General features: G+C 39.5%; 1 protein-coding gene across 2 annotated transcripts in view; it reads left to right on the plus strand.

Annotated features, from left to right (window-relative positions):
- SEMA5A (semaphorin 5A) overlaps positions 1–26,091 on the plus strand; it is a 348,813-nt gene that overhangs the window by 183,623 nt on the left and 139,099 nt on the right. For both annotated transcript variants that reach the window (XM_075494040.1, XM_075494041.1), the window contains exons 6-8: positions 6,203–6,265; positions 12,510–12,608; positions 13,805–14,018. In XM_075494040.1, coding sequence (XP_075350155.1) covers positions 6,203–6,265; positions 12,510–12,608; positions 13,805–14,018 — 376 coding nt within the window. The remainder of the gene's footprint in view (positions 1–6,202; positions 6,266–12,509; positions 12,609–13,804; positions 14,019–26,091) is intronic.

A 26,091-nucleotide genomic window follows, 5' to 3' on the forward strand; every position in this document is an offset into this window, starting at 1 on the left:
GAGCCTGTTGGCAAGATAGACAGCTCCAGCAATAATGGCTGCAACGACGAGGGGTCATGACCCTGTGGAAAGCAAGGAAAATGGTTCCTCTGAAGTATAGAGAGGTATAAATCTTCCTTAAGTGGCTTTACATATTTGCTGGAAACAAGGATGTCATTATACAAAAGCACGCCTTAAAATTTCTGGTAACCATCAAAACCACCACTAACTCTGTGGCTGCTAATTTGCTGCTAACGTCTTGCTGGTGTACTTCTCTGTGGGTACATTCTTTCTTTGCATTTATGATCCTGACACGTTCTTTATGGCCTCTTTAAACTCAGCTTTTGGACTCCAGCATACATGTTCATTGAGAGCTAATTAGGCAGGCTGCAAGGCACCCTCCCCAAACAAGCCACAGCTTTTTGAAGCCATTCCGTTGCTGGACTGATGTGAACAGTAAGGCAATATTACTCATGTTTGTTGACATATATTATTATGGTTATTGCTATCATACCCCAACTCCGAAGAGTATTGTTTAAATACATGATATAAGAGATGAAAGCAAGCAGATAATGAAAAAGGAAATAGCATGTAGTTGTTAATTTTTGGCATTGTGTAATTAAACCATCTTCTTTAATGTTATTTTTGCCAGTATCTAATTAGCAGAGCCATCTGCCTAAGAAGTGCTGGACCATCTGTCTGGAATACTGTTCTGTTCATTTTTTGGTTCTTGACTAATTAACTTCTTTCTCTATGAAATGTAATAGTACATTCTGTTTCTACACTTCAAAGAAGTTCATATATAAAAATACATATGGATGTGTACCTGTCTACATGTATATGTTATGAGTGTCTGTGTAGCTATAGGAGCATAGTTCTTCCAGGAGATTGGATTGTACTCCGTGTGCAGCTTCCACTGTAGGTGAAAGCCATGCATTTCTTGTTGACCTGTAAGTACAACTAATACATAGCTCACCTAAGGCATTCTAATTGACCAGTCCTTCCTTGGTTGTGTTCAAATTTCAAATTTCCTGACTGCATTTACTGATTAAAGTTATAATTGTAGAAATGGGCTATATTAACGTTAATTACTTAGGGGTTTGATTTTTTTCCCCCCTTTTGTGTTTTGTAGTTTTTCTGGGAAATCATAGAATAATTTAGGTTGGAAGAGACCTCCAGATGTCTTGCCTGGGGACTTTGTTGCTGCATGTTGGGCATAAAGAGAACCACTTGATAGTTATTTCTTAAATGGAAGGGACACATGAACATTATTCACTGCTTCTACACTTTCCATGATTCTCTTTTAGTGTTCTTCTAAGGTATTTGGATAAATCAATTTACATTGGAGATTTTCTTTTGGTTTCTATTGGAGCTAATTTCTTTGCATTTATTTAGTTTGCCTGCTGAAGATACAAAAGTTTAACTTTTAAGCAAGACTCTTATTGTTCATCTGAACAGAGAAGTTACTGAAATATATTTGTTGTTCCAAAGAATATGATTAATTTTAATACTGTAATTTTTAGCTTAACATAGATGGGTATTGGATATATATTTTTCTTCATTTTGAAGATAATAGTTTCATTATATAGCTTGACGTGGAATTTGTTTCTTCTCTGTCTGGAATTTCTCTCCTCCCACTACCCCTTGAAAATGCCAGGAGGGATTTCATCTGAAGTTTTTGAAGCACTTTACAAACATCAATGATGTAATGTTTAGAACACTGATACAGTTATTTACAATTGAGCGTTTACAAAAAGATGCCTGCCATCAGTTTGAAACTTGAGTTCAAACTTAGAGTTATGTGTACACCAAAGCCATGTTTCTGTTCAGTCTGATTTTATGTAAAGTCTGTATAGAGCTTTGTGGTTCATGTATGTTTTTTAGTTGAAGAAACCAGTATGTGTTCAAAAGTGAACTGTGACTTCCTCATCGGACTACACTGGGTCAAGTTCAAGTTGTAGGTGTCAAGTTCAGTCTTTAGAGTTGGCCACAGTGACTTTCACAGGGTTAAAATATCCCTGCAAACATTTTCCACTGTTCTACTGGTGACTGTTACATAATTAAGGTTTATTTACGTCTACTAGAATGTAGTTATGCTGAAGATTGGGAAGTTAGAAACAAACTAAGCCAAGGCATTACATTTATAGAGGTGCCTGAAAGACCATATTGATAGCAGGATTTGTAAAAGCCATGCCACTGTAGTGTCGGCTTGCTATCAGAAACAGACTGATGTGCTACCTTAAACCCTACTCCTTAACCTATGCAGCTGTTTCTTTGTGAAGATGTGTAGCAGTAGCTGATGTACTACCCATCCTTATCTTCTCTAGCACTGACGTTCAAATCCCTGTTTCCTCTTTCCCCAGAGCTAACAAACTTGAGTGTCTACAATTTGGTTCAATGAATTTTGTTGCCAGCTTAAGTAGAATTATAATATTAATTAAAAACAGTACACAGAATGCTGAAGGTTGTATTTTGCCATGTGAAAAGTGGAGCTTCTTAGTAAGAAATGTAGGAAAGAAAAGATCCTAACAGGGTAAACTTTAGCTGTGTAGGCCTTCATAGTGAATCAAATATCTGACATGGTATGGATATCATATTTGCACTGCTCATCCGTACTTCATGGAAATAGTAGCAAACGGTATCAAGCAGGAGAATATGTCAATGTAATGCAAGCAGTGGATAACAGTGACATCTTTAAGTAAACCTGGTTTTGCACTTGCTTTCTAAAATAACACAGTCTGTATGTGTTGGTCTGGTCTTTCAGAATTAAAATTTTAAAGTCTTAGTCTTCTACTGACAAAACCCACATTGTTATTATTCTGTTGGGACATTCTTTTTTGTCTTTATGTGCTGAAGATTCAGGACACATTTTTCTCCTCCTTTTTTCCACACTGAAATGACATTTACCTTGAGGAGTTTTCCACTTGTCTTCCCCTTGTATATTACCAGTAGGCTGTGTTGAATATCTGAATTTCCATTTTGTAGGAAACTCCCCCGAGTTTCCTGAAGATTAGAAGAAAAAATTAGCTATATGTAGAAAAGTTTGTCTATACCTGCTCTTTTGATTTAATCAGCAATAGGACATATGTATGCATTACTGAACTATGTGGGGGCCTTAGGGACCAAAGTACAACAGTTTGAACTACTCAGCTCTCTTCAGATGCCTTTGTAATATTCTTCATTTGCATCCTGCTCTGTTATTGTCTCCTCCAGAAGTGGAACCCAGGGCTATAGGACTATAGGTACACTTGGTTTCAAAGATGGCACTTAGCTTTGTCACCAGTGTGTCTGCACTTACTTCTTGTCCAGACAATATTACTCCTTTGGCATACGTTGTCATGAACAGGGTTTTCCCAGAGAGTTTGCCATTTGGTTAACTTGCAAGCATATGGATTTATATATAGTTACAGTAGTTTATTCTATTTGGGTTCTTGTGTGTGCTGTTAACTATGGTATCCAGAAATATTACATAATGTTTTAATATTTAATATCTTTATTTAAATCTGTGCATTTCGTGGATGTCAAAGAAAGAGAAGAAAGTTTATTTTCAGTTATGCTAATAAGGGTATTAGTGGTTTTGTGATGTGGTAGTACAATTATTAATATTTAAGATTTGAGAGGTCTAGCTAAGATGTTTATCCAAACTAAAAGAACATTCGACTAAAAGCTAACAGTCTGTGATTGTTTCCAACTCACCACTTCTGAGCTAAGGTAATACTGGGTGTGCCACTCCTACAGGCTCCACCAAGAGTCATATCTCTATATTGTCACATTATTTACTCTTTGATTCCTTCTTAGAAGTGTGGCAGTTAGCAAGCTCCTTAAGGAGTCCATCCCTCCCAGGGATGGACACCTGGCTTTGCTAACATTGAAATTATTGTTTTTCTTCATCTCTTCTTTTTTTTTTTTTTTCCTGAAACAGTATATAGGCTGGGTCTCTGCTGGCTCTCTTCACTTGGCAGAGAACAGGGGAGCAGAGGGGAAGATTGCTGTCCTAATGTTCTCTCACTATGATCAGAGTTAATAAAGCTTCTATCTGACTTGTCCTAAATTTTGCTTGCATTATTATGCGTTTGGAGTTCCCACATTCTCCAACCATGACCTGCTTGCAGAGATGCATTGTATGCTTTTCTCAGATATCGTGGAAAGCTTGAAGAACTGTCACTTTTGGCTTCTGAATTTCCCATCTCTGAAGTCTGTTGATTTTCTTTTCCAAAACTTTCAGTGCCTGAGAGATGTACTTAATTTGCTTGATTTGTGACTGTGTAATTTTTGCATTTCACATTCTTCTCCTTCAAATTACTCTTTTACCGTGGACTTAGAGCGTATTGAAAGCTGGGTATTTTGTCACTCAAAATTGATAAACATTTTATCTTTAATCCAGTCTTTCTGTCTTCTTACTTCCTTCTGTTCATGCTTGGTATATTCTTCTCAGTTCATTTTTGGCAAGAAGTTTCCTTCAAACCTTCCTTTTAAGCACCCATATTCCACTAAATCTTTCTACTCTGACCTCCTACTGGTAACTTTTGCGTTCCTCCAGGCATTTGAAACTTTTTGTGTTGTTTAAAGATAATATATTCAATATCAGATACTTGTATTGATTAGGAACTTAAGTTGGTCATCCAAGAGCAGTCTTTTGTACTGTGATCTCCATTATGGATGTAAATCGCTTTTTGCATTATTCTGTGTCAAAAGAGTTAAGGCATTGCTGCTTTTTTTGTCTAACACATTGCTGCTTTTTTATCTAACTCGGTATGAGATTTCTTTCATGCTGCTAGATGCAGTTTGTTATAAACGCTAGGGTCATTCACAAGTGGATTCTTCCAGAAGTTTTCAATATATTCCCCAATATGCTGTAGTTGTTCATCTACAAAAGCAAACGCTGTAAATGAGAAGGTTTGGGGTGTAGGAAGAGAAGTAATGGCATTAGTTTTTATAAGTCTTTTTTTTCCCCTGGAATGATAAAGCTCATTCTTGGGCTTGTTGAAACACAAATCAAAGAGTACTGCATAGTATACTCTGAACGCATTTTCCCCTTTAGTTTAAATAGGCTTTCACCCTATTATTTTTATTAATTTTAGAGTCCACTTGCTATTAATATAGTCTCCATTAAAAGACAGGTACAAAAAATTCCCTATATTAAATCTGAATGAATGGTCTTTCATTATTTCCTGGTAAATAAAAATGAAAAAGCTGCGGTTTCAATAATTAAGCAGCAGTGGTTAGTTTAGAAATCTCAATTCTTCCTGATAAAAGGTATAGTGCTTTGTGGCATTTTTATCTAAAGAACACATGGATGTGCACTGTCGAGGTGAAAGAATGCGGAGTGATTTAAAATGCACTCTGACTACACAGCATATACAGGCATTCAAATATGTACATGTATTGGGACATAAACTCCAAGCATACGACCTGCTCCACTGAACAATAGAGTTCGTAAGTCATAGCTGTTGAATGTTAAATATGGGAATAATTGGAGTTAACTCATGCAGTGAAACTGTAGTAATGCAGACTAGGCATTACAGTCCTGGCATAAATCTGTTGAAGCAGAGAGACAGCTCAAAAATGAGGATAAATTGCTTCTGCTTTGCAGTGCTCCGTTTCACTGTTGTCTTATATGTCTGCCCATTGCTCCTTTCTCTGAATGGACATTTTAGTCCTTCTGATTAGTGCTGCAGTCACACCTTGAGAAACTAAAATTTCCATTTAATGCTTGAGATATTAGTGCTGCAGTCATACCTTGAGAAACTAAAATTTCCATTTGATGCTTGAGATAAATACTGCAAAAACCGTAACAGGGCACATTTTCCTGCGGCGCAAGGTCTCTGAGCAGAGCTGACCTCAGATGCTGTGTTGATGCAGCCCAACTCTGCTGGGGAGAGAGGGTCAGCCTTTCTCTGTGTTCCTAACTGCTTACCTTAATAAGACTCATACAAAAGTGGGTAAACAGCATCAAATGTGTCTGTGGTTATTTCTCCTGTAGTGGTAGGTACAGTGAGTCATGGGGATGGCCAGCTTCACTTTGGATTAAGACGCTGAAAAACCATCAGCAGCAAAACTACATTTCTAAGGAGAAAAAGCTTGTAAGGTGATTATGGATAGAATCACCCACAGCTAATCATCAGTATGCCTGAAGCACGTATCTCAAGCATGGGCTTTAGATAGCTCTGAGGGTTGTATTTCTGTGTTGCCTGCATTTCTAACTAATTCCTGTTGGTTGCAGGCAGTGGAATGGCAATGTGATGAAGCTACTAAAAGAGCCTGCTACAGTAAAGGCAAATCAAAGGTAAGCATGAGACAGCTGTTCTGCTTTAATAGATTTTACATGTTAATAGCAGGTGTAGTTCAGTGTATAAATCTCTACCTTATGCATTTTTACTGACTCTCTCTCAAGAGAGTTGTAGGAAAGGAGTCTGACACTAACGTATAAGCCAAGGAATAAAAAACAGTATAGGGAGTGTGGGGTGAGAGGTACAGTTACGTGATTCTTTTCTAAAATGATCAAGAACTTTAGTTTCCAACAATGTACTGTTTTGACTCTGCAACATGTCATATGTAATGGGCTGTATTCTCACTTCATTTTCAGTGCTGTAAATCCCGAATAACTGTGTAATTACTTTGTAAAACCCTCAATTTATTTCCCTGTGTATTAGATGCAATTTTAGGAACATTTATATTTCATACCTACTGGCGCTATGAAGAAAATAATATGAAATTCACTAACTTTTTAGACATGGGACTTGATATATTTTTAGTACTCAGAACCAATTCCTTATCTGGCCAACTACAATTTCTTTCATTCAGCACAGGTAAGTGCAATGCTAAGACGGAACCTGTACGGATGCTCTGTTCTTTAGTGGCTGTCCTAAGCTGAAGCTAGTTATCAAATTAATTATAAAAGCAGTTAGAAATGCATGCAATCTATGTCTGTAATTATTATACTTTTTAATGATCAAAGTTAATTGAGTTAAAACATAAAGGGAAAACACAGCAAGAGCAATAACTACAGAAAAGCACACTTGCTTTCAGGACCCATGTTCAGCAGAACTTGTCAACATATGTTATTGATGTGCAAAACTAAAAAAACCCCAAGCTTCAAAAACATATTCCAAATGTTTCTGCCATCTAGTAGAGGAGAGTGTCTTCTGCATAATCATCTAATCACTGACTTTTTAACTCCTCCCATTAAACAGTTAATTTCCAGCTTTTTTTACTAAGTGCTGGAAAATAATGTTACAGTGTACCCTTGGCCTATCCATTTCTGTTTGAGATTAAAGAGGAAGAATTGTCTCACTTCAGAAGCAGGGCCATGTTATACTGTGAGGAGAGAAAAAGAATTACTTGGAAAAAAAAGCAAGTGTAGTGAATGTGCAGTGTAAAGCTTCATGCATGGAAGATGATGGTCTTTATGGAGGAACATCTTTCACTGTAGAAATGAGTTTACAGTACTGGGAAAAGGCATTGAGAATGGTGCTATCTTCTTTGTCCTTCTTCTTTCCCTTTCTTTCCATCCCAGTGTGGGAAACATGTATTTAAGAGTTACCGGTCACTAGCTATGCAGGATTTGCTAGGTATATAGAAGATGCTAGTAGCTGGAGAAAAGAAATGGGTTAGATTTTACTTAAAGATTTCTGACTTGAGTAGACAAACTCTGGTGACTGAAGTTATGTGCAGAAATAGCATCTAGCAAGCATTCTGATCTACAATCTTACTTGTCAGTTTGTACAGCGAAAAGAAAGAACTTCTGGGACCTCATACTTTAAGCAAATGTTTCATTTTGTAAGTTGTAATTTCTCCCTAGAAGATTCATGCTTCTTCATGTAATATTTCCCTCAAGCCTTCATCCTTAGTTTTCAGATGACAGTACTCTGAAGTAAGAGATCACGCTCAAGTGACAATAGGGTATGACAGGTTGCATTGATCAAGGTGCATATACAGTAGAATCTATCATGCTAGGAATGCAATGTGTAACTAAAAGTTTATGCTTCTGTTTTAAGTGATTTTCCAAGTTTAAAACTGTGAGAATAACATTCAGGTTGCCTGAAAGTCACAGTGTAGTGGCTGTGATCTAACATGATGGATGAAAGTAATGGTAAATTTGAGACTATAGCAGTGTACTTTTGAATATTATGTTTACAATACTCTTTGTGGTGTAAAATCCACATTCAATTCAACAATGCAGAAGCATATGTTGCTTTTAAATAATTTTGCTAGGAGAAATACTCAACACTGGTGAAATGCATTTAAGCAAGGACCTTAGTGTAGTACATATATGCAGATTTTCATTTATGCTCATCACACCCTTTTGAAGAAGCTGGTGATTGGAAGTTATGTTGTCACTGTAAAATAGTATATACGCTGTTCTAATAAGGACCTCTGAGATTGTTAGTATTGTTATTAGTCGGATAAAGATTTAGTGTTTCATTTGTATCCATAGCCTTGTTCCTCATTCACATACTAGACTTGTTCCTCATTCACATACTAGAAGAGAAGTACAATCCTTATATTTCATTATGTTTGAAGGTAGTCCTAGGATGAAATAGTTCTTTTCTTATTGTTACCATAGGGCTTTTTTTGATGTGCAGACTTTGTGGCCTGAAAGCTTCATGTAGGAGTTGCTGGAGAATGCAGAGATATTGACTGAGGCAACCTACCCAGCTGGAACGACAACTGTCTTTTTGAACTTTCCATGCCTCTTTTGCTTTCACTGGTGTGATCAAGGTTAAAATCAACAGATAAATTTAAGGCCAGAGAAAGGTGTTTAAGGCCTAATGGTGTTTGTCTTTTATTGCCTTATATCCAGGGCTAATACAAGGTTGCTATACTTTCTGTATAAGGAGGACTTATGCATGCAGAGGAGGAAAGCACCTGATCTGTGGCATGCTCCTCTTACTAGTCAAACCACAAAAGCCTTCCCTTGGAAAACCTGGGAATTATCAGACCAGGAGGAATTCACTTCAGTACTACTGTGAATTGTCCCTCTTCAGAGGAAATCCCTTGGGAGACACAATTCCAGTTACTGTTATTGGACAGACTGCTTGCTTGCTTGTTGTTGTATAAATAGATCCAGCCCAAATTGGAGAGTTGCTCGGGGTTGCACTTGTATACCATTTCTCAGGGCAACTTCAGATTTCAGGGCAGACACATGTGACTGTAGGAAAGGGACAGGAAAGATTGGAGACAAATATACAAGACCAGCCCACACTGTGGTGAAGGAGAGATGAGGATTACAAGGATGGCTGTGGGTAACTTATTCATTCAAATCCTGGTTTCTCTTGAAGCTCTGCTGGCCACAGGGTAGCATGGGGGCAAAGAGTTCAGGCAGCAAAACTAAAAGTCAGTTTGCTGATGGAATGCCCTGAAACCAGAAGCTAGCTTTGAAGCCTGAAGCAACTCTAGTAGTTTTGAGATAATGGTCAGTTAAACACAGCTCTTTTTTGTTGTTGTTCTTGAGAAAGAACTGCACAGAGTTTTTGCCTCTAGCTGTTAGCAGTAGTTGTTGTTCTGAGGTTTATGCTTTAGGAGCCAACGAGGGAAAAGACCTGAAGGAGGAGATATATAGGGACATCCGTCACGTTTGACAGTGTAATGCACGCTTGACTTTTGAAGGCTGATGTTTGTTACTGAGACTTCAGACATTTATCCACCAATTTAAGCTGTTGCTTAAAATAGCTAGTGGCTCCAGGAGCGAGCCAGACAAATGTCCTTGTGGCCAGCATGCGCTAGCATTTAGAAGTCTGAAACACCACACATGGTTAAGAGAATAAATTTGGCCATTCAGACTGGCACTTGTGGTAGGGACTGTTATAAAGGAAAAATATAAATACACATGGTAAAAATAAAATAAACCAAAGAGAGATTAAAAAAAAATATATAATTGAAGTAAAGTCTCTTATCCCTTGCTTATTAAAGATTCTAATGGCTGTGTGTGTTAGCATCTGAACTTTCAATAAAAGTATTAATAAATTAAACACAGGTGTGTTTAAAATGTTAGCCTATACAAGAAACGTTGCTGCAAACGGATAACCATATGCAGGCAGATTGTCCTCGAACTGTCAAGTTGGTCTTAAACTTAAGTAGCGAGTTTAACTGCTTGGCTTAACTGCTTGGCTGCTGAATTGTTTCTAATAGTTGCATTTTCTTTTGGGTATGCTGATATAAAAGTAGAAAGTACTTGCTAAATGAATTTCTTTCTTTCAGAGATATTTTTATAGGATAATAGGAAAGTGTATGGCATAGAGGTCAAGACGAAATGGAGAATAAGACTTTGTAAAAGATGGCCACCAAACCTACCACCCACACTAAAAAAACCTTTGAAGTCCTTTGCATTCACCAATGCCACTTCTACAACATACATCTCTTTTTTTGCACATCTAAAAAGTGAACCAGCTGAGCTTGACTCCAGAGCTAGAAAAGTGACTCTGAACAATTCAAATGACTAAATAAGAGTCCTTTTTCAGTATGTTTTTGGGTGATGATTGTTTTATTCCTGACTAACTTTTTAAAATTTGTTTTGTGTTATTGTGGATTTGTTGTATGAAGAAAATAGCAAATTGTAAAAGCTGTTCTTTCAGTTTTGATTTTGTTGTACTGTGTACCCAACAAAAATTTGATATGAGATATCTTATTTGCCCTGTTGCAGTATGGATTGTTGTGAAGTCAGCACAGGACTTGGGAACATTGAAGAGAAGAATCTTGTGAATCCCAGGAATGTCAGAGATTAAAAAATTAACATTATTTTTGAACAGAAAGAGTGGGTGATCAGCATGCAAGTAATTTGGCAATGGCACTATTTCAGGGAGGTCTGGAATATCAAGAGGAGAGAGTGGATGGGCTGTAATGTCAGTACCCACTTACTTTTCCTACACTTACATTCCATGGCTTGCTGCAAAGGGCAGGATGGAAACAGCCCAAAGAATAAATTACTGAGTTATATTCTATGAACCTTCTTGAGCACCCTTCCCACAAAAAAAGGAGGAATTGCCTTTTTTTTGGGGGGGGGGGGGGGGGTACTTAAAACAACTTGCAACAGGGAAACAGCCCAGAAGTGAAATAATTACTTTTAAAAGGCTTGTTGCCCTGCCCAACTCTGTTATCTGGTTGCATATTAGCTTCTGTTTGGTTAAAAGAATATTCAGTTTTGGTAAGTTCAAGATAAAGATGTATTTTTACCCAATGGGAATCAAATCTTAATTCTAAGATGTTTGACATTTACCTTTGAAGGCTCGAAGAGAAGCACCTAAAAGCTAAATTTTCATAAGAGACTAATACAAATGTAGTTTTGGAGGGTATTTTTTCAAAGAGGTGTTTTTTTCTGAGATTTTACGGGGGGGGGGGGGGGGGGTGTTAACTTTATTTTGTATAAGGAAAGGTATAGATAATAAATTCTGAGAGTTTTCTCAGAGGTCTTTAAAGTATTTTGCCCAGCTTGCTTTGCAGTCTGTTTTGTGCCAGTTCAATTTATTCAGGATTACATTTCTTGTCTTCCAGGATGAGAGTCTATTTTCAAGATAAACAAGCAATACATTTAATATAACTGTAGGCCAAATAATGGGACTTCTGCACCATTACTATTACATGGATTTACTTACATGATTCCACTTCATATCTGTTAGAATTGCGTAGCTGTATTTTCACAAGTTTTTTTAATGCTTTACGTGAGACTATCTTGTGAATGAATGCTAGGGAGTATTCAAATGGAAGGTTCCAGGAAACTTTATTTTCTCCAAGCATGTTGTTGATTTTGTTCATTTTATTAGATAGGGACATTGATTTTTGCAGGAGGAGTGTTTGAATCTTTCCTACATATAGTTCTGGGAGATTTTTAGTATTGTAGAAAAAGGCTTTCTGTCTGAATAAACAGTAGAAATTGCTGTTGGTTTCTAGCTTCTGAAATGAGAGAAATGAACACCATAAAGCCTTCACACATCCTTATGAGGTAAAAAACATGTAAAATTATTCCTCAGGGGTGAGCATCTAAGTATTGAGGTAATGAAATGTATTGAGAAACTTCAAATTAACAGAAACATAGATGCTTCTAATAAAAAATATTGTGCAAATTATGAAACTAGTAGTGACAAATCTGCCTCTGAACATCTCAAGAATTTTATTTGTACTGTTTTCAACATACTCGTGTTACTGACAACCTATTCTTTCTCCCAGCTTCCTCCCTTGGCCTGATCTGTCTTCGAAAACAGCATCTGATCTCTTGAGACAGCAGTGTGTTTTTTAAGTCAGCATCTATCACTTCAGAGTTTAGCTAAACCTTTGAAATATACACTTAGAAGAAATCTTCAGTACTGAAGAGGTTTTTTGTTATCCTATTAAGCACATCTCACAAAGATTGATGGATGCATGTGTTGTAGTTAGGAAATCTATGTATATCATGATTGCTAACACATCAGGTATGCTTAAGCCTTGTTCCCCTAAATTCTTATGTGTGGACACATAACCATGGAAAGCGAATCGTAATTAGTCTCCCCTATCCTTTGAAGTATCACTGAATATAGTCTTTCTTTTCTGCGTGGCAGGAGGAATGCCAGAACTACATTCGAGTCCTGCTTGTTGGAGGCAACCATCTCTTCACCTGTGGAACCAACGCGTTCACTCCTATCTGCACCAATCGGACGGTATGAGTTAAATGTTTCATCCCACAAACTCCAGTCCCTGTTCTGAGCCAGCAGAATAAAAGGCAGAGCATACTGTGGTTGAGTCCAGGCTATTTGCGTATTGATGGGTAAGCTGATGTGTAAAAGGCTGATTTGGCTAGTGGCAGGCCAAAGAGGAGGATTAACTGATGATCTCTTTTTGCAGTCTTTGCCTCATCTGGGGGAGAGAGCACAGCTACGAGCAGCTCAGTTCTTCCCACATGCCAAATTTCATGAACCTTAGGTATTTCTAAGACTTCTGCCACTCTGTCAAGTTTGATTGGCATCAACTGGTTTAGTTATAAAACGTAGTTGGGCAGGTGCATATCGTGTATGTGTAGTTCTGGAGAAGATGGGAGTACCTGTATTAGTGATTTCTGACTGGCGAGAATGAGAAATCTTGGTTGAGAAAATCTGTCATTCTGTTTCTGAAAAAAACCCTAGTTTTAATTTATGTGTATCAGAGAAAGAGAGTCCATTAAGGATCAATAATAGTCATAATAAAAATCAAAATGTCAATGTTTGGACTAAGCTGATTATTTGTTTCAGGAGGGTAGAGGCGTTTAAATACAAAGAACAGCTGTATCACCACAAAATTCCTTGGCACATTTATTATATTTAAACCTATTGTACCTTTATTTTCAAATAACATATTAACATCATGCTGTGGTTTATGGCTGAAAGTATTAGGGCTACTAAATCAGAGAGATCTGCTGAACTGGAAGGCTTTTTTAAATCTCATTTTTCATGTGAGATTCTTTCCAAGAACACACCAACAAAACAAATAATAGATATTTTTTTTTCATTGTTTGACCATTTGCTACGGTGAATATTTTAGTTGATTCTGGCAATCAGATCTGGTTTTCTTTTTCATAACAGTCTGTGTAGAGATAATTAATTTTTGAGTCGCTTCTAATATAAAACATTTTAGGCATGGTGGCTAATGATTAACTTGCATGTTTTATGTACCAAAGTGGCAAAAACGAGATCAGACAATGTTACAGTAAAACTTTCTATATGAGACAATTTCAGATTGATGTATAGGTCAGCTCATTACTGTTGTACAATACCAAAGCAGATAACTGGTGTTTATGATAGGATTTTGCTCACATTGATGCAGCTTGGCTGAAATGAGAATTTTCAGGTCATTTTAATCCCTTTTTCTCACTCTTTTACAGTTAAGTAACTTGACAGAGATACATGATCAAATCAGTGGCATGGCTCGTTGTCCTTATAGTCCTCAGCACAACTCCACTGCCCTTCTCACTTCCAGCGGGGAATTATATGCTGCTACAGCCATGGATTTTCCAGGAAGGGATCCTGCCATTTACCGCAGTCTGGGGGCGCTTCCTCCTCTCCGCACTGCCCAATATAACTCCAAGTGGCTGAATGGTGAGTGCTGATAGACCATGAGACTCATCTCTTTTTAACCCATATTCTCCATATTCACGGTCTTGAAATTCCATTCTGAGAATTTGAATGTTTTTAGAGTATTGTTTATCTTGTTTTATAATTATTTTGCATAATACATTTTTTTTATTTTACTAGTATAAGTATTATGGCATTTAATTAATATAGTTGCAGTTTATAGATGTGCACTTATATATTTAAGTCATGTTTGCAGGCTTAGGGATGAGCTGTACTATATCTCTCAGGTACGCTTTCATGGTAAAGCTGAGTCAGCCAAGAGCAGTAGCTTGCCTTGAGCATTCTTTTGTTCAGTCCATCAAAACCTAAGGCAGAAAATAAACAGTTCAGAATGGACTGAATTCTCCTGGGTTTCCCTGCAGGTCCCAGCCTTGACAAGCAGAAAAAGTGCTTTCAAGCTGCTTAGGTGGCAGACTGATGTTTTTGATGCTTATTATAGTCAAAGGATAGGGACTATTCTGCAGAACATATCATAAAATCATGTTGTAGCAATGACTCCTGTGTCATGGATGTTAGTCACCTGATGAGGATTTCCAGCTGGGAGAAGCTGTAAACAGATAGGTATTTCTGGGATGTAACAGGGCCAGTTGCCATTTTATTTATTACAGAAAAGAAGCAGATTCATCTAAAAAGAGAATTATTATTTAGCATAAAATGTGAAATTACATATACTATAATTTGCCCATGCTTGTCCCAGTAGAAGAACCCCATATTTTCATAACGCATGCTACTGACAAAACAGTAACTATCAGTCCCTATCCCCACAATACATTTCATGTTATGATGGGATTATTCTCATGTTTGAAATTATGTACAAATATAAATCCTTCTAGCTTCAGTACATTAGGTCAGCTGCAAGTGACAGACTTTACTTTGAATATTTCAGTTCTCATATAATCCGAATGCTGAATTGTGTGTATTTCCCTTGTACAAAGAAGCCATCAGAGGTAGCTTGGAGTAATTTGTGACCTTCTCTGAAGGTCAGCTGATTTTAGAATATTAATTAACAAAGCAAAATCCAACTACATGGAATATAACAGAATTATAGCAGTGCAAAAGAAATGTGAGAGCAAAAATGTACTCATTGTGTAGATATCCCTGTTCAGGCACCTTTTGTCCACACAGCTGTGGTATTGGAACTAATTGCTGTGCTACACCTGGGTGCTCCTGTCAAAGGGAAAAAAATCTTCACACTGAATTTTCAGTTTAACTGGATATATTTTATGCCAAAAGGCATGCTAAAATTCCCCCCCTAGACTCCTTTAATTAATCAGATTCACTGTATTTGCATTTTGTCTATTTAAAGCTTCAGCTGCACCTATACATTCTCTGTTAGAGCTCATTCTTCTGCCTCAAAACTGTGTACAGTGAAGTTGCCAGGAAAGTGTGGCTTTTATCTTTGGGGAGGAAGAACAAGATGAGTTTTGTAATTGGAGCCAGTTCAAGCAAATCCAATAAAAGGCTGGAAGCAGCCCAGTTACCTACGTGAAAGGGAGGGGGAATGTCTTCTGGGGTAGTTAAGACTTGGGGATTCATCTGCTTGAGTTGGGGATTCATCTGCTTTTATGTCAATTTGCCTGCTCATATGTGACTCAGTGCCAAGAAACTGCATTAGGTTTTCAGTGCTTGGATGGAAGTGAAGATTTTGCTGCTTTCAGTGAGAAAGTAACACAGATAATCCTGCAAGAAAAGTAAGGCATCAACTGGAATGGAAGCTTCCTAGTCAATATCTGTTCAGCAGCAGTAGCTGACAGTTACTGTAATTCAGCCTTGTTTTAGGTGTGCATGTGCATGAACATGTTTCTGTGAATGTTTCCAATTTAAAGTAAGTTTTTCTTTTACATCCATGTTTGCCTCAGAGGCGCAATGTTTTTTCTCACTTAGATTTTCTACTCTGCAAATCACGTTGGACCAATTCAAACCATCTCTGGGGGAGATGGCAGTACTCTAAAATGCAGCTGATTATCTTGCTCCATGTGTTATTGCTACACAGTAAAGACATTGTTGATTTTAATGGCTAGCACACTTCTCAGTGCATTCAGGGGTTTTCAATGCCATCAGTCAGGCCAAAGGGACATGCCCATATGCTTAGGCAGTCTGCTGTCAGTGTCCACTGTAACTTGCGGTGAAGGATCTTGACATGGGAAGCCCTGAATCTTCAACACAGAAGAAACCTTGCTCCTAATTTTAACCGTCAGAAGGTCAGTAATCACAGGAACCATGACACACGGTGTGGGAGGGGAAAATGGAGCTGATGTGTCACGTAGCTGGGGTGAGATCCCATATACCATGCTGTGATTTCAGCTTCTGGAATCACAGATATCACAAATAAAATAAATTTAAGGTGATGGCCTGTCTGAGCTTCCCCATTCATTCTGGTTCAGCCAGTCATGGATTTATTATCACGTCCTGCCTTCTACTGGGGGCTTGATAGGTCTGGAAGCAATCCACATCAGCTGAATAGGTAAGTTAGCAGTTATTTTCAGCATATGTTACTGAACATCATTCTGATCGGGTGCTTAACCTTAGTAGAGTATGGAGAAGTCAGTGAACTTTCATTTCTGTATTATCATTTTCTTGATGCACTCAACACTCAATTATCTGGGGTGATGAAGAGTTGGGATAGCTTGGTTAAAAATATGTATTATTCCAGATATGTGTAAAAGTAATCTACAAGTATATACTGTGAGAGTATAACTGAAAGGAAAAAGGAAAGTTCAATGATCCCACAGTATGTGAAGCACAAAGATCTTGGGCAAGCACTAATCCAAAAAGGTAGATGGACAATACAGCAACACTGCCAACACAGAAATCCTGTTGTTGACTGGAGCTAGTTATTGTGGAGCCATCTTAGAGGGTCTCTGAATATGCTGTTTATTCACCCACTAGACAACCTGCTGATAATATTTAAGATTTTACTCCCCTGAATTTCATCTGTTTTGACAATTTTGAATGGCAGAAAGAACAGTTGGCCAAATGTTACAGATATCCTCCCACTTCCTAAAAATTTTTCCTATTTTGGAAAATTTTAGAGTGTAAACAGTCACGTCTTCTTCAGTGATGGAAGAAAGAAGCATCTGGAGGCAGTTATTGAACTTACTCTCTCTTAACATTAAGAGCAGTAATCTATTCAGCTCTTGATTTTCTTTGAATACGATCGCCAGTTATAATTTTTTTACCTCAGAACTTCCCTCCTCTTCTACAAAAAGAAATTAATGCTCTGCTTATGGAGCCTATTTCTGTCTTCCTGGTGCTCCTATAGACAACATTAAATGCAGCTGGCCCAAATGCAGTGAGCAGGTTTTTGACCAGTCATCACCATGCAGAGATTTTGCTTGTCTCCATGAGGAGATGCCATTGAAGGACCAGACTACCTTAGTGTTATGACCTGAGCATTCACCACAGTTCAACAGTTCTACAGGTTAGGTCGCTCACAAAGAATTTGTCAGCTGACAGTGAAGAGACAGACCCCGTGTCATCCTCACCTTCCTTGCCAACCCTGTCAGTACTCTGTAACTCTTTCAGTATTCTCAATCAAGAGAAATATGATCACCCAGACGAGTTAACAACTGCTACAAACCAGTGCTCTCCCCATCCAGCAGCCCATCTGGTTGCAGAATAGTAAACCTGAAAATGTGAAATGGAGAACCCATCTCTCCCTCTCATGATGTCATGTTCTGGCCTTCTCTCTTCCCAAGTAGAGAAAAAAGTAAAGCTTGAAGTTACTCATGTGAATACATATATATATATATATATATATATATATATATGCACAAACAAATGAAGAAGGTAGAAAGGATGCTTACCAGTAACTTACTCTTTAAGGTGTGTTGTTCTGCTACCTACTCTTCTTTCTCTTTCTCTCTGAGTCTGTGTTCAAGTACTTCTGTGCTTGAGAGAAACGATTTGAGGTAATACAGTGCACATTGAGGATTATGTCTAAAGCAGACAGCTCTTCCATTGATTTCTTCTCCTGACCAAAGCAATCAGCAAGACCTTGAGCTTCAGCCAACTGCTCAGGTCAGTAAAGGGCAACATGTTGCTAGAATGTTTTAAAATTACTTTTGTGGTATTTCATAAAAAGAATAGTCTGCCTTAGCGATCTGCTTTGGACATTATTAATAGCAAATAATTTAAATCTTTCATTAAGAAAAAAAGGTACAACTTGATTTACAGCTGGCATGCTGTTTATTTGAGTCTCTTTCAGCTCTCAGTGTAACATAGAGTTTAAATCATATCCAGGGTTGACTGTTATAGTGTGCTTCTAATTAGACTTTGTTTAGAGCTGATCTGCAAAGTGCAGCAGGGGCAGAATTCATCACCGTTTGCTCTAGAGGACAGAAGTAAATGGAGTAGTTACATTTGTAGTCTGCAAGCTGCAGTGGGTCCAGATTGGTGAGGAAAAGCCTCCACTGCTTAGACTTAGAAACTTTCTGTAGTCCAACATTTGCAGTTAGCAAAGGTATTTCTCCTTTCAATTCACCTCCTCAAATCAGTAAATCTTTGATCTGATGCCTCAGTGTGAAAGTTTACTTTAGTCTATTATGTCTATTTGCTTCACTTAGCCAATAAAAGGGCAAAACATATTAAAGAGAAAATTGAAATCCCAATCAACCCCTTTCTGTTTCTGGAGAAACATTGGGACATTTGGCTTCATAATTTGCCAGATGCCTTTGCTTACAATTGCTTGGGTATCCAACTATCTTGAAATACATTCTAGTTGTTTTCTTTAGCCTAGACACACAATGATAGATGCTATTGGAACACGTTAAATAAATAAAAACTTTGTTCTAAATGTCAAGCCACTACATCAGTGGGCAGACCACAGATGATTAAAATGTAATCTTGTATGACATATAGCCCCAAAACAGAAAAAAATTAAATAAAATAAAATCTCCTGCAGATTAGAAACCTTTCCAGCTGAGAAGAGTATAGGAATGTTTGGATTGTTCTGCTCTGCTGGTAGACGTAATATTATCACTTTTTCCTCTTGCTGCCCTAAGCATTTGGTAATTAGATACTCTTGAAATAGTTCTTCTGAGATCACTTTCTTAAAAATGTTTTACTTAATAAAAAACTTATTAATCTAGAGCAGGTACTTTTAGTCTTCACAAGTAGCAGTAAAAGTAAAATTCTTACAAAGGTGGTTTGGTTAGTGCTGTTTAATACAGCTCTGAACCCATTCCTATTGTTTGTTGGTGGACTTTTATTATATACAATACAATATATTTATTATATATCTTGCTGCCAGTAGTATATGCGGAGAGAAATTATGACCTAAGAACAAAAATTAATCCTTTCACTTTTGCTTTTAAGGATTAATGGAAATGGCTATAATAATTCAGGGTTATCCTTTCATTTTTCTGGTTTTTTAATGAAAAGCCTTGTAATTACCTAGTGCAAGCTTTTCTTATTATGTAATATTTTATGTAACACAAACCCAGTGTGTTCTTGAGATATGCAATTTGGTCTTAGCTTTCAGATAAGAGACCTGACTGAAAATATACAAAGCATATGCTACCAGTTGTTGCTTATTTTGCAAGAAGATAAACAATTAATTTCCTTTGGTTGTGCCACCCACAAGGTTGGTTCTGTTCTTTTGTGTGTATCATCCTTTTTGCCAGTATCCTAATATAGGAGGGAAATGCCTGCTGGTTTTGAAATCCAACCTTTAAGCGTCTTCACTGGAGCTGCTACCAGAGGAAAAAATTTGAGCAGTTGTGCTGCGTTTTTCCTTTCAAGGCTGTGCATCTTCTCCCAGATGGCAATGACAGAGTAGGAGAGCAGTAAGTTGATGCAAGATGGAGGTGCCTCCCCTGACCTCCTTTCTCCAACACCAGACTAAGTTATTACAAAACACTTTCATAGCATTTTCTCACCCGTCTTAAATAGTAGAGACAGGCAGCACTTCCCATAAAGGTGTTTTGGTTTATTTTTCTTCTTATCTACCCTAGGTAAAACAGCAAGGTCCACCTTCCATTTATGAAAAGACTAGGAGGCTACTGAGGACAGAACCTCTTCTTTTGTATGTCATCTAGCCTGCTGATGTCGGGTGCCAATCAGAGAGGCTGAACAAGGAAGGAAGAAAGGCACCCCTGCAAGCAGATCATCTGCGCCCACCTGCAGAGAGGCATGACAGGAGCATCAGCCTCATTAATGCTGCAGAAAACTATAATACACAGTGAGCTAGAGAGAATGAAAGAGCTTAGAACTGAAATACATCTCAACCAGGGGAAGGTGGAAAAAGGGACAAATTTCAGGGAACGTGAGCACACAAAAAGCAGCATTCACCAAAGAAAGGAGGAGAACAGAAATATTGGAGGCAGAGGTAAAATTTCAGTAGCAGACATAGCAAGCCTTAAGGGAAAGGGGATGATAATGCAAGTGAACTCTGGTTTCCTTTCTGTTATGGGGGGGAGGGGAAGAAAAGAGGACCAGGTCTGCAGGGAAAGCCTTTTGATCATCTCCCTCCCTGCAAAACTACATCAGAGAAAAAAATAAATGGCAGTCCAAATGTTTGGAGAGAAACGGGTAAGCCATCATAACCAGGTTTTCTTTCCATACCATGCCTGCTGGTTGGCAAAATCTGCTGAAAGCAAGCTAGTTTTTTTGTTCTTGTGTATGTGGAATTCTGGATTCAGAGTTTTGAGTAACCATCCAAACTTCTACATCTTTTGATAGATCCCTATAGCCCAAACCTCTAGAGGTTCTGAGTGAATTAATGTAGTCCACTATATTTTTGATCCTCGCCCCCCCTTCCCAATATACTTCTATGTAAGGTGCCTATCCAGTGAATAAAGGTGATGCAAACTCCAGATGGGACTCTCAAGGACTTGAGTAGGTATTAGATCATAGAATCATAGAATGGTTTGTGTTGGAACGGACCTTAAAGATCATCTAGTTCCAACCCCACTGCCATGGGCAGGGACACCTTCCACTAGACCAGGTCAGTCAAAGCCCCATCCAACCTGGCCTTGAACACTTCCAAGGATGGGGCATCCACAACTTCTCTGGGCAACCTGTTCCCATGCCTCACCACCCTCATAGTGAAGAATTTCTTCCTTATATCTAATCTAAATCTACCCTCTTTCAGTTTAAAGCCATTTCCCCTTGTCCTATCGCTACATGCCCTTGTAAAAAGTCCCTCTCCAGCTTTCTTGTAGGCCCCCTTCAGGTACTGGAAGGTTGTAAGGTCTCCCCGGAGCCTTCTCTTCCTCAGGCTGAAAAACTCTCTCAGCCTGTCTTCATAGGAGAGGTGCTCCAGCCCTCTGATCATTTTTGTGGCCCTCCTCTGGACCCGCTCCAACAGGTCCATGTCCTTCTTATGTTGGGGGCCCCAGAGCTGAACGCAGTACTCCAGGTGGGGTCTCATGGGAGCGGAGTAGAGGGGGAGAATCACCTCCCTCGACCTGCTGGTCATGCTTCTTTTGATGTAGCCTGGGATGCGGTTGGCTTTCCGGGCTGCGAGCGCACATTGCGAAGTCATGTTGATCTTCTCATCAACCAACACCCCCACGTCCTTCTCCACAGGACCGCTCTCAATCCCTTCATCCCCCAGCCTGTATTGATACCAGGGGTTGCCCTGACCCATGTGCAGGACCTTGCACTTGGCCTTTTTGAACCTCATGCGGTTCACATGGGCCCGCTTTTCAAGCCTGTCAAGATCAGAGTAAAGAATGGTTTCTGACACTAAGTTTGTCACTGGCAAATTTGCATCAGCAAAATTATGTAATAAATTGCGAAATATTATGCCATGTAAGAACACTGTACCTTGAAAATGAAGATTTATTTGAAATAAACTACAGGCAGTAAACCAAGGAATTTTGTAATACCATATTTGAAAACTATTTTTCAGAAAAGAAATAATTGCATTTCAGAATTTATTAGAGTACATCAATAAAATGTAATGTCTAATGAGTGCATCCACTTTTATGATTATACTGAATTGTATTATAAAATCTATCAGCAATGTAAGAGAAGATTGGAAAAAATGTCTGGCATACACAGTTTTAGTGTATTTTGCAGTCCTTGCTGTTCCATACCCATAAAATCTTCAATTTAGCAAAAGGAAAAGAATATAAAAGAAATTATGGAGAGCTGAGGCATTGCAGAAGAAATAGTAGTCCAAATAGACTAGTAGCGAGCTATGCTATGACAGACTAGCATTTTAAACATGTGTCCTAGGTAATTATGAAACACAGAGGAAAAATAGCTATTAATAAACAATGATTTCCACCAATTCTATACCAGGACTTAACATTTTAAAGTTCAGCTCCTGAGGATGGATATAACTATGATGACTACGAGTTATATATTACTTTTAAGGTGTTTAATGCTGTAGGAAAATTTTATTCTGTGATTAAGATTTGTCCTTAAACATTCATGAACACTGATGCCTTGATCAGCCTAATGCAAGATCTCTACTGTTTTCAGACAGCTACAGAGGGCTACACTAAATGAATATACTTAATGAATATACGGGGATGGCAAAATGCAAATAGGAAATGGATTTCATTAATTGCGTCAGTAAGGTGAAAGAAAATAGACTGGCACATTTGGAGCTTAAATTCTTTCCATTATTTTAAGCTTCCCTTTTGGAAAGAATTTCTTTCTAGAGGTTGAACCTTGTTAAAAAAACTCAAAGGCATCTTCCTAGAATTTAATGCCATTAAGTATTTGGCTGAATACAAATATTTGGAAGAAATGGGCCTTTAGAGGCCAACAGTATGAGGGTGTGATTCATTGATCTAGTGAGGTCAATGAACAAGCTCCAGACAGATGTCGTTCAGCATTAGACCAGTATCTAGACTTCTAAGATTTTGAATATATTATACGTGTATATGTCATAGAATCATAGAATAGTTTGGGTTGGAAGGGACCTTTAACGGTCATCTAGACCAACCATCCTGCAATGAGTAGGGACATCTTCAACTAGATCATGTTGCTCAGAGCCCTGTCCAACCTGACCTTGAATGTTTCCAGAGATGGGGCATCTGCCACCTCTCTGGGCAACCTGTTCCAGTGTTTCACCACCCTCATTGTAAAAAAAAATCTTCCTTATATCTAGTCTAAATCTGCCCTCTTTTAGTTTAAAATAGCCATTGTACTATTGCAACAGGCCCTGCTAAAAAGTCTGTCCCCATCTTTCTTATAAGCCTCCTTTAAGTACTGAAAGGCTGCAAGAAGGTCTCCCCAGAGCCTTCTCTTCTCCAGGCTGAACCCCAACTCTCTCAGCATTCCCTCATAGGAGAGGGGTTCCATCCCTCTGAGCATTTTTGTGGCCTTCCTCTGAACCTGCTCCAACAGGTCCATGTCTTTCCTGTGCTGAGGGCTCCAGAGCTGGACGCGGTACTCCAGGTGGGGTCTCACCAGAGCAGAGTAGAGGGGCAGACAGTACCCCCAAGTCCTTCTCCACAGGGCTGCTCTCAATCCCTTCATCCCCCAGCCTGTATTGATACCAAGAGTTGCTCTGACCCATGTGCAGGACCTTGCACTTGGCCTTGTTGAACCTCATGAGATTCACACAGGCCCACTTCTCCAGCTTGTCCAGGTCCCTCTGGATGGCATCCCATCCCTCAGGCGTGTCAACTGCACCACTCAGCTTGGTGTCATCTGCAAACTGGCTAAGGGTGCACTCGATCCCACTGTCTATGTCATTGATGAAGATAGTAAACAGTGCTGTTCCCAATACGGACCCCTGAGGGACACCACTTGTCACTCATCTCCATCTGGACATTGAGCCATTGACTGCTACCCTCTGGATGCGACCATCCAACCAATTCCTCATCCACCAAACAGTCCACCCATCAAATCCATATCTCTTCAATTTAGAGTGAAGGATATTGTGGGGGACCGTGTCAAAGGCCTCACAGAAGTCCAAACAGACGACATCCGTAACTCTTCCCTTGTCCACTGATGTAGTCACTCCATCATAGAAGGCCACTAGGTCGGTCAGGCAAGGTCATGCCCTTGGTGAAGCCATGCTGGCCATCTTGAATCACTTCCCTGTCCTCCATGTGCCTTAGCATAGCTTCTAGGAGGATCTGTTCCCTGATCTTCCCAGGCACAGAGGTGAGGCTGACAGGTCGGTAGTTCCCAGGGTCCTCCTTTCTACCTTTTTTAAAAACGGGTGCAGCATTTCCCTTTTTGTAGTCTCCGGTGAGTTCACCTGACTGCCATGACTTTTCATGGAGAGTCCTTGGCAACTACATCAGCCAGTTCCCTCAGGACTCTGGGATGCATCTCCTCAGGTCCCATAGACTTATATATGTTCAGAATCTGAGGTGGTCACACACCTGACCTTCTTCTTACAGCAGGAGGGGCTTTGCCCCCCCCAGTCCCCATCTTGCGGTCCATCCACTCAAGAGGTGTGGGAAGAGAGGTTGCCAGTGAAGACTGAGGCAAAGAAGTTGTTGAGTACCTCAGCCTTCTCTTCGTCCGTTGTTACCAGTTTGCCAGTTTTGATCACTGGGGGAGTACACTTTCTTTGACCTTCCTTTTCTGGCTGACATACCTGTAGCCCTTATTATTATTCTTTGCAGCCCTTGCCAAGTTCAGCTCCAGCCACACCTTGGCCTTCCTGACCCAATCCCTACACAACTGGGCAGCATCCCTGTACTTTTTCCAGGATACCTGTCCCTGCTTCCACTGCCTGTGCATTTCCGTCTTGCCCTTTAGTTTGACCAGCAGGTCTCAACTCAGCCATGCTGGTCTCTTGCCTTCCTTTCCTGATTTCTTACACCTGGGTATCGAGAGCTCTTGCGCTCTATGGAAAGTGTCCTTAAAGATCTGCCAGCTCTGTTCTGCTCCCTTGTCCCTGAGGGCAGTTTCCCAGGGGGTCCTATTGACCAACTCCTTGAACAGCTGGAATTTTGCTTTCCTAAAATTCAGGGTCCTGACTTTTTGCCTGACCTGTAACAATCAGGACTGCGAACTCCACTAGTACATGGTCACTGCAGCCCAGGCTTCCTCCAGTCTTGACATCACTGATTAACTTACTTGCATTGGTGACCAACAGGTCCAGTATTGCATCCCCTCTGGTAGGGCTGTCTATTACCTGGCTTAAGAAGTTATCCTCAATGCATTCCAGGAGTCTCCTGGATTGCCTACAGCTCGCCGTGCTACTTTTCCAGCAAATGTCAGAGTGGATGAAGTCCCCCAGCAGGATGAGAGCCTGTGAGTACGATGCTTCCTGGAGTAAGAAGACTTTGTCAATAGTCTCCCCTTGATCGGGCGGCCTGTAGGAGACACCAGACACAAGGTTCCCTTTGTTGCCTCGGTCTCCAATTCTTACCCATAAGCTTTCAACCTGCTTATGGCTGTTCTTCAGAGACGGCTCTTCACACTCTATTTCTTGATGTAGAGGGCAACTTCTCCGCTCCTCTTTCCTCACCTGCCCCTTCTGAACAGCCTGTAGCCATCGATAGCCACACTCCAGTCATGGGATTCATCCCACCAAGTTTCACTAATGGCAACTAGGTCGTAGCTTTCTCGCAGTACGGTGGCTTCCAACTCCTCCTGTTTGTTGCCCATGCTGCGTGCCTTGGTGTAGAGGCACTTCAGCTGGGCTGTCGGCCTTGTTACCTTCTTAGAGGAACACCCCTTAATTCCTTCGATGTATTTCGCTAGTGTTTCCTTGTTGACTCCTGTTGCCTCTGGAGCCCCTGGCTCATCTCCGTAAGACTTCAAGTGTGGTGCAGCGTACCCAGCAAGTCTCAGAGCAACAGGCTGAGGGCCCTCGCTAGCACCCCGTCCCTCTAACCTCGGCATGTCATCCCACAGCTTGTCACAGGCAAGCCTGATATTAGACCCCTCCCCCTTCAAGCCTATATCTATGTGTGTGTCTTTTTTTTTTTGTGTGTATATATATAATCTGATCTGTGTCTAAATCTAACAAACTTCAAATTTTAGCTTTCTTTTCACATTTCTGGGGCTAATTTCACTTTTGACTGCGTCTCTGAATGCATCGCACTTGAGATGTGAGTGGTCATTTCTTACAGGAAATCAGTGTCAGTGGAAATCCCAGCTCGCTCTTGCT

Source organism: Mycteria americana, chromosome 2, assembly GCF_035582795.1.
Source record: "Mycteria americana isolate JAX WOST 10 ecotype Jacksonville Zoo and Gardens chromosome 2, USCA_MyAme_1.0, whole genome shotgun sequence".
Lineage (NCBI taxonomy): Eukaryota > Metazoa > Chordata > Aves > Ciconiiformes > Ciconiidae > Mycteria > Mycteria americana.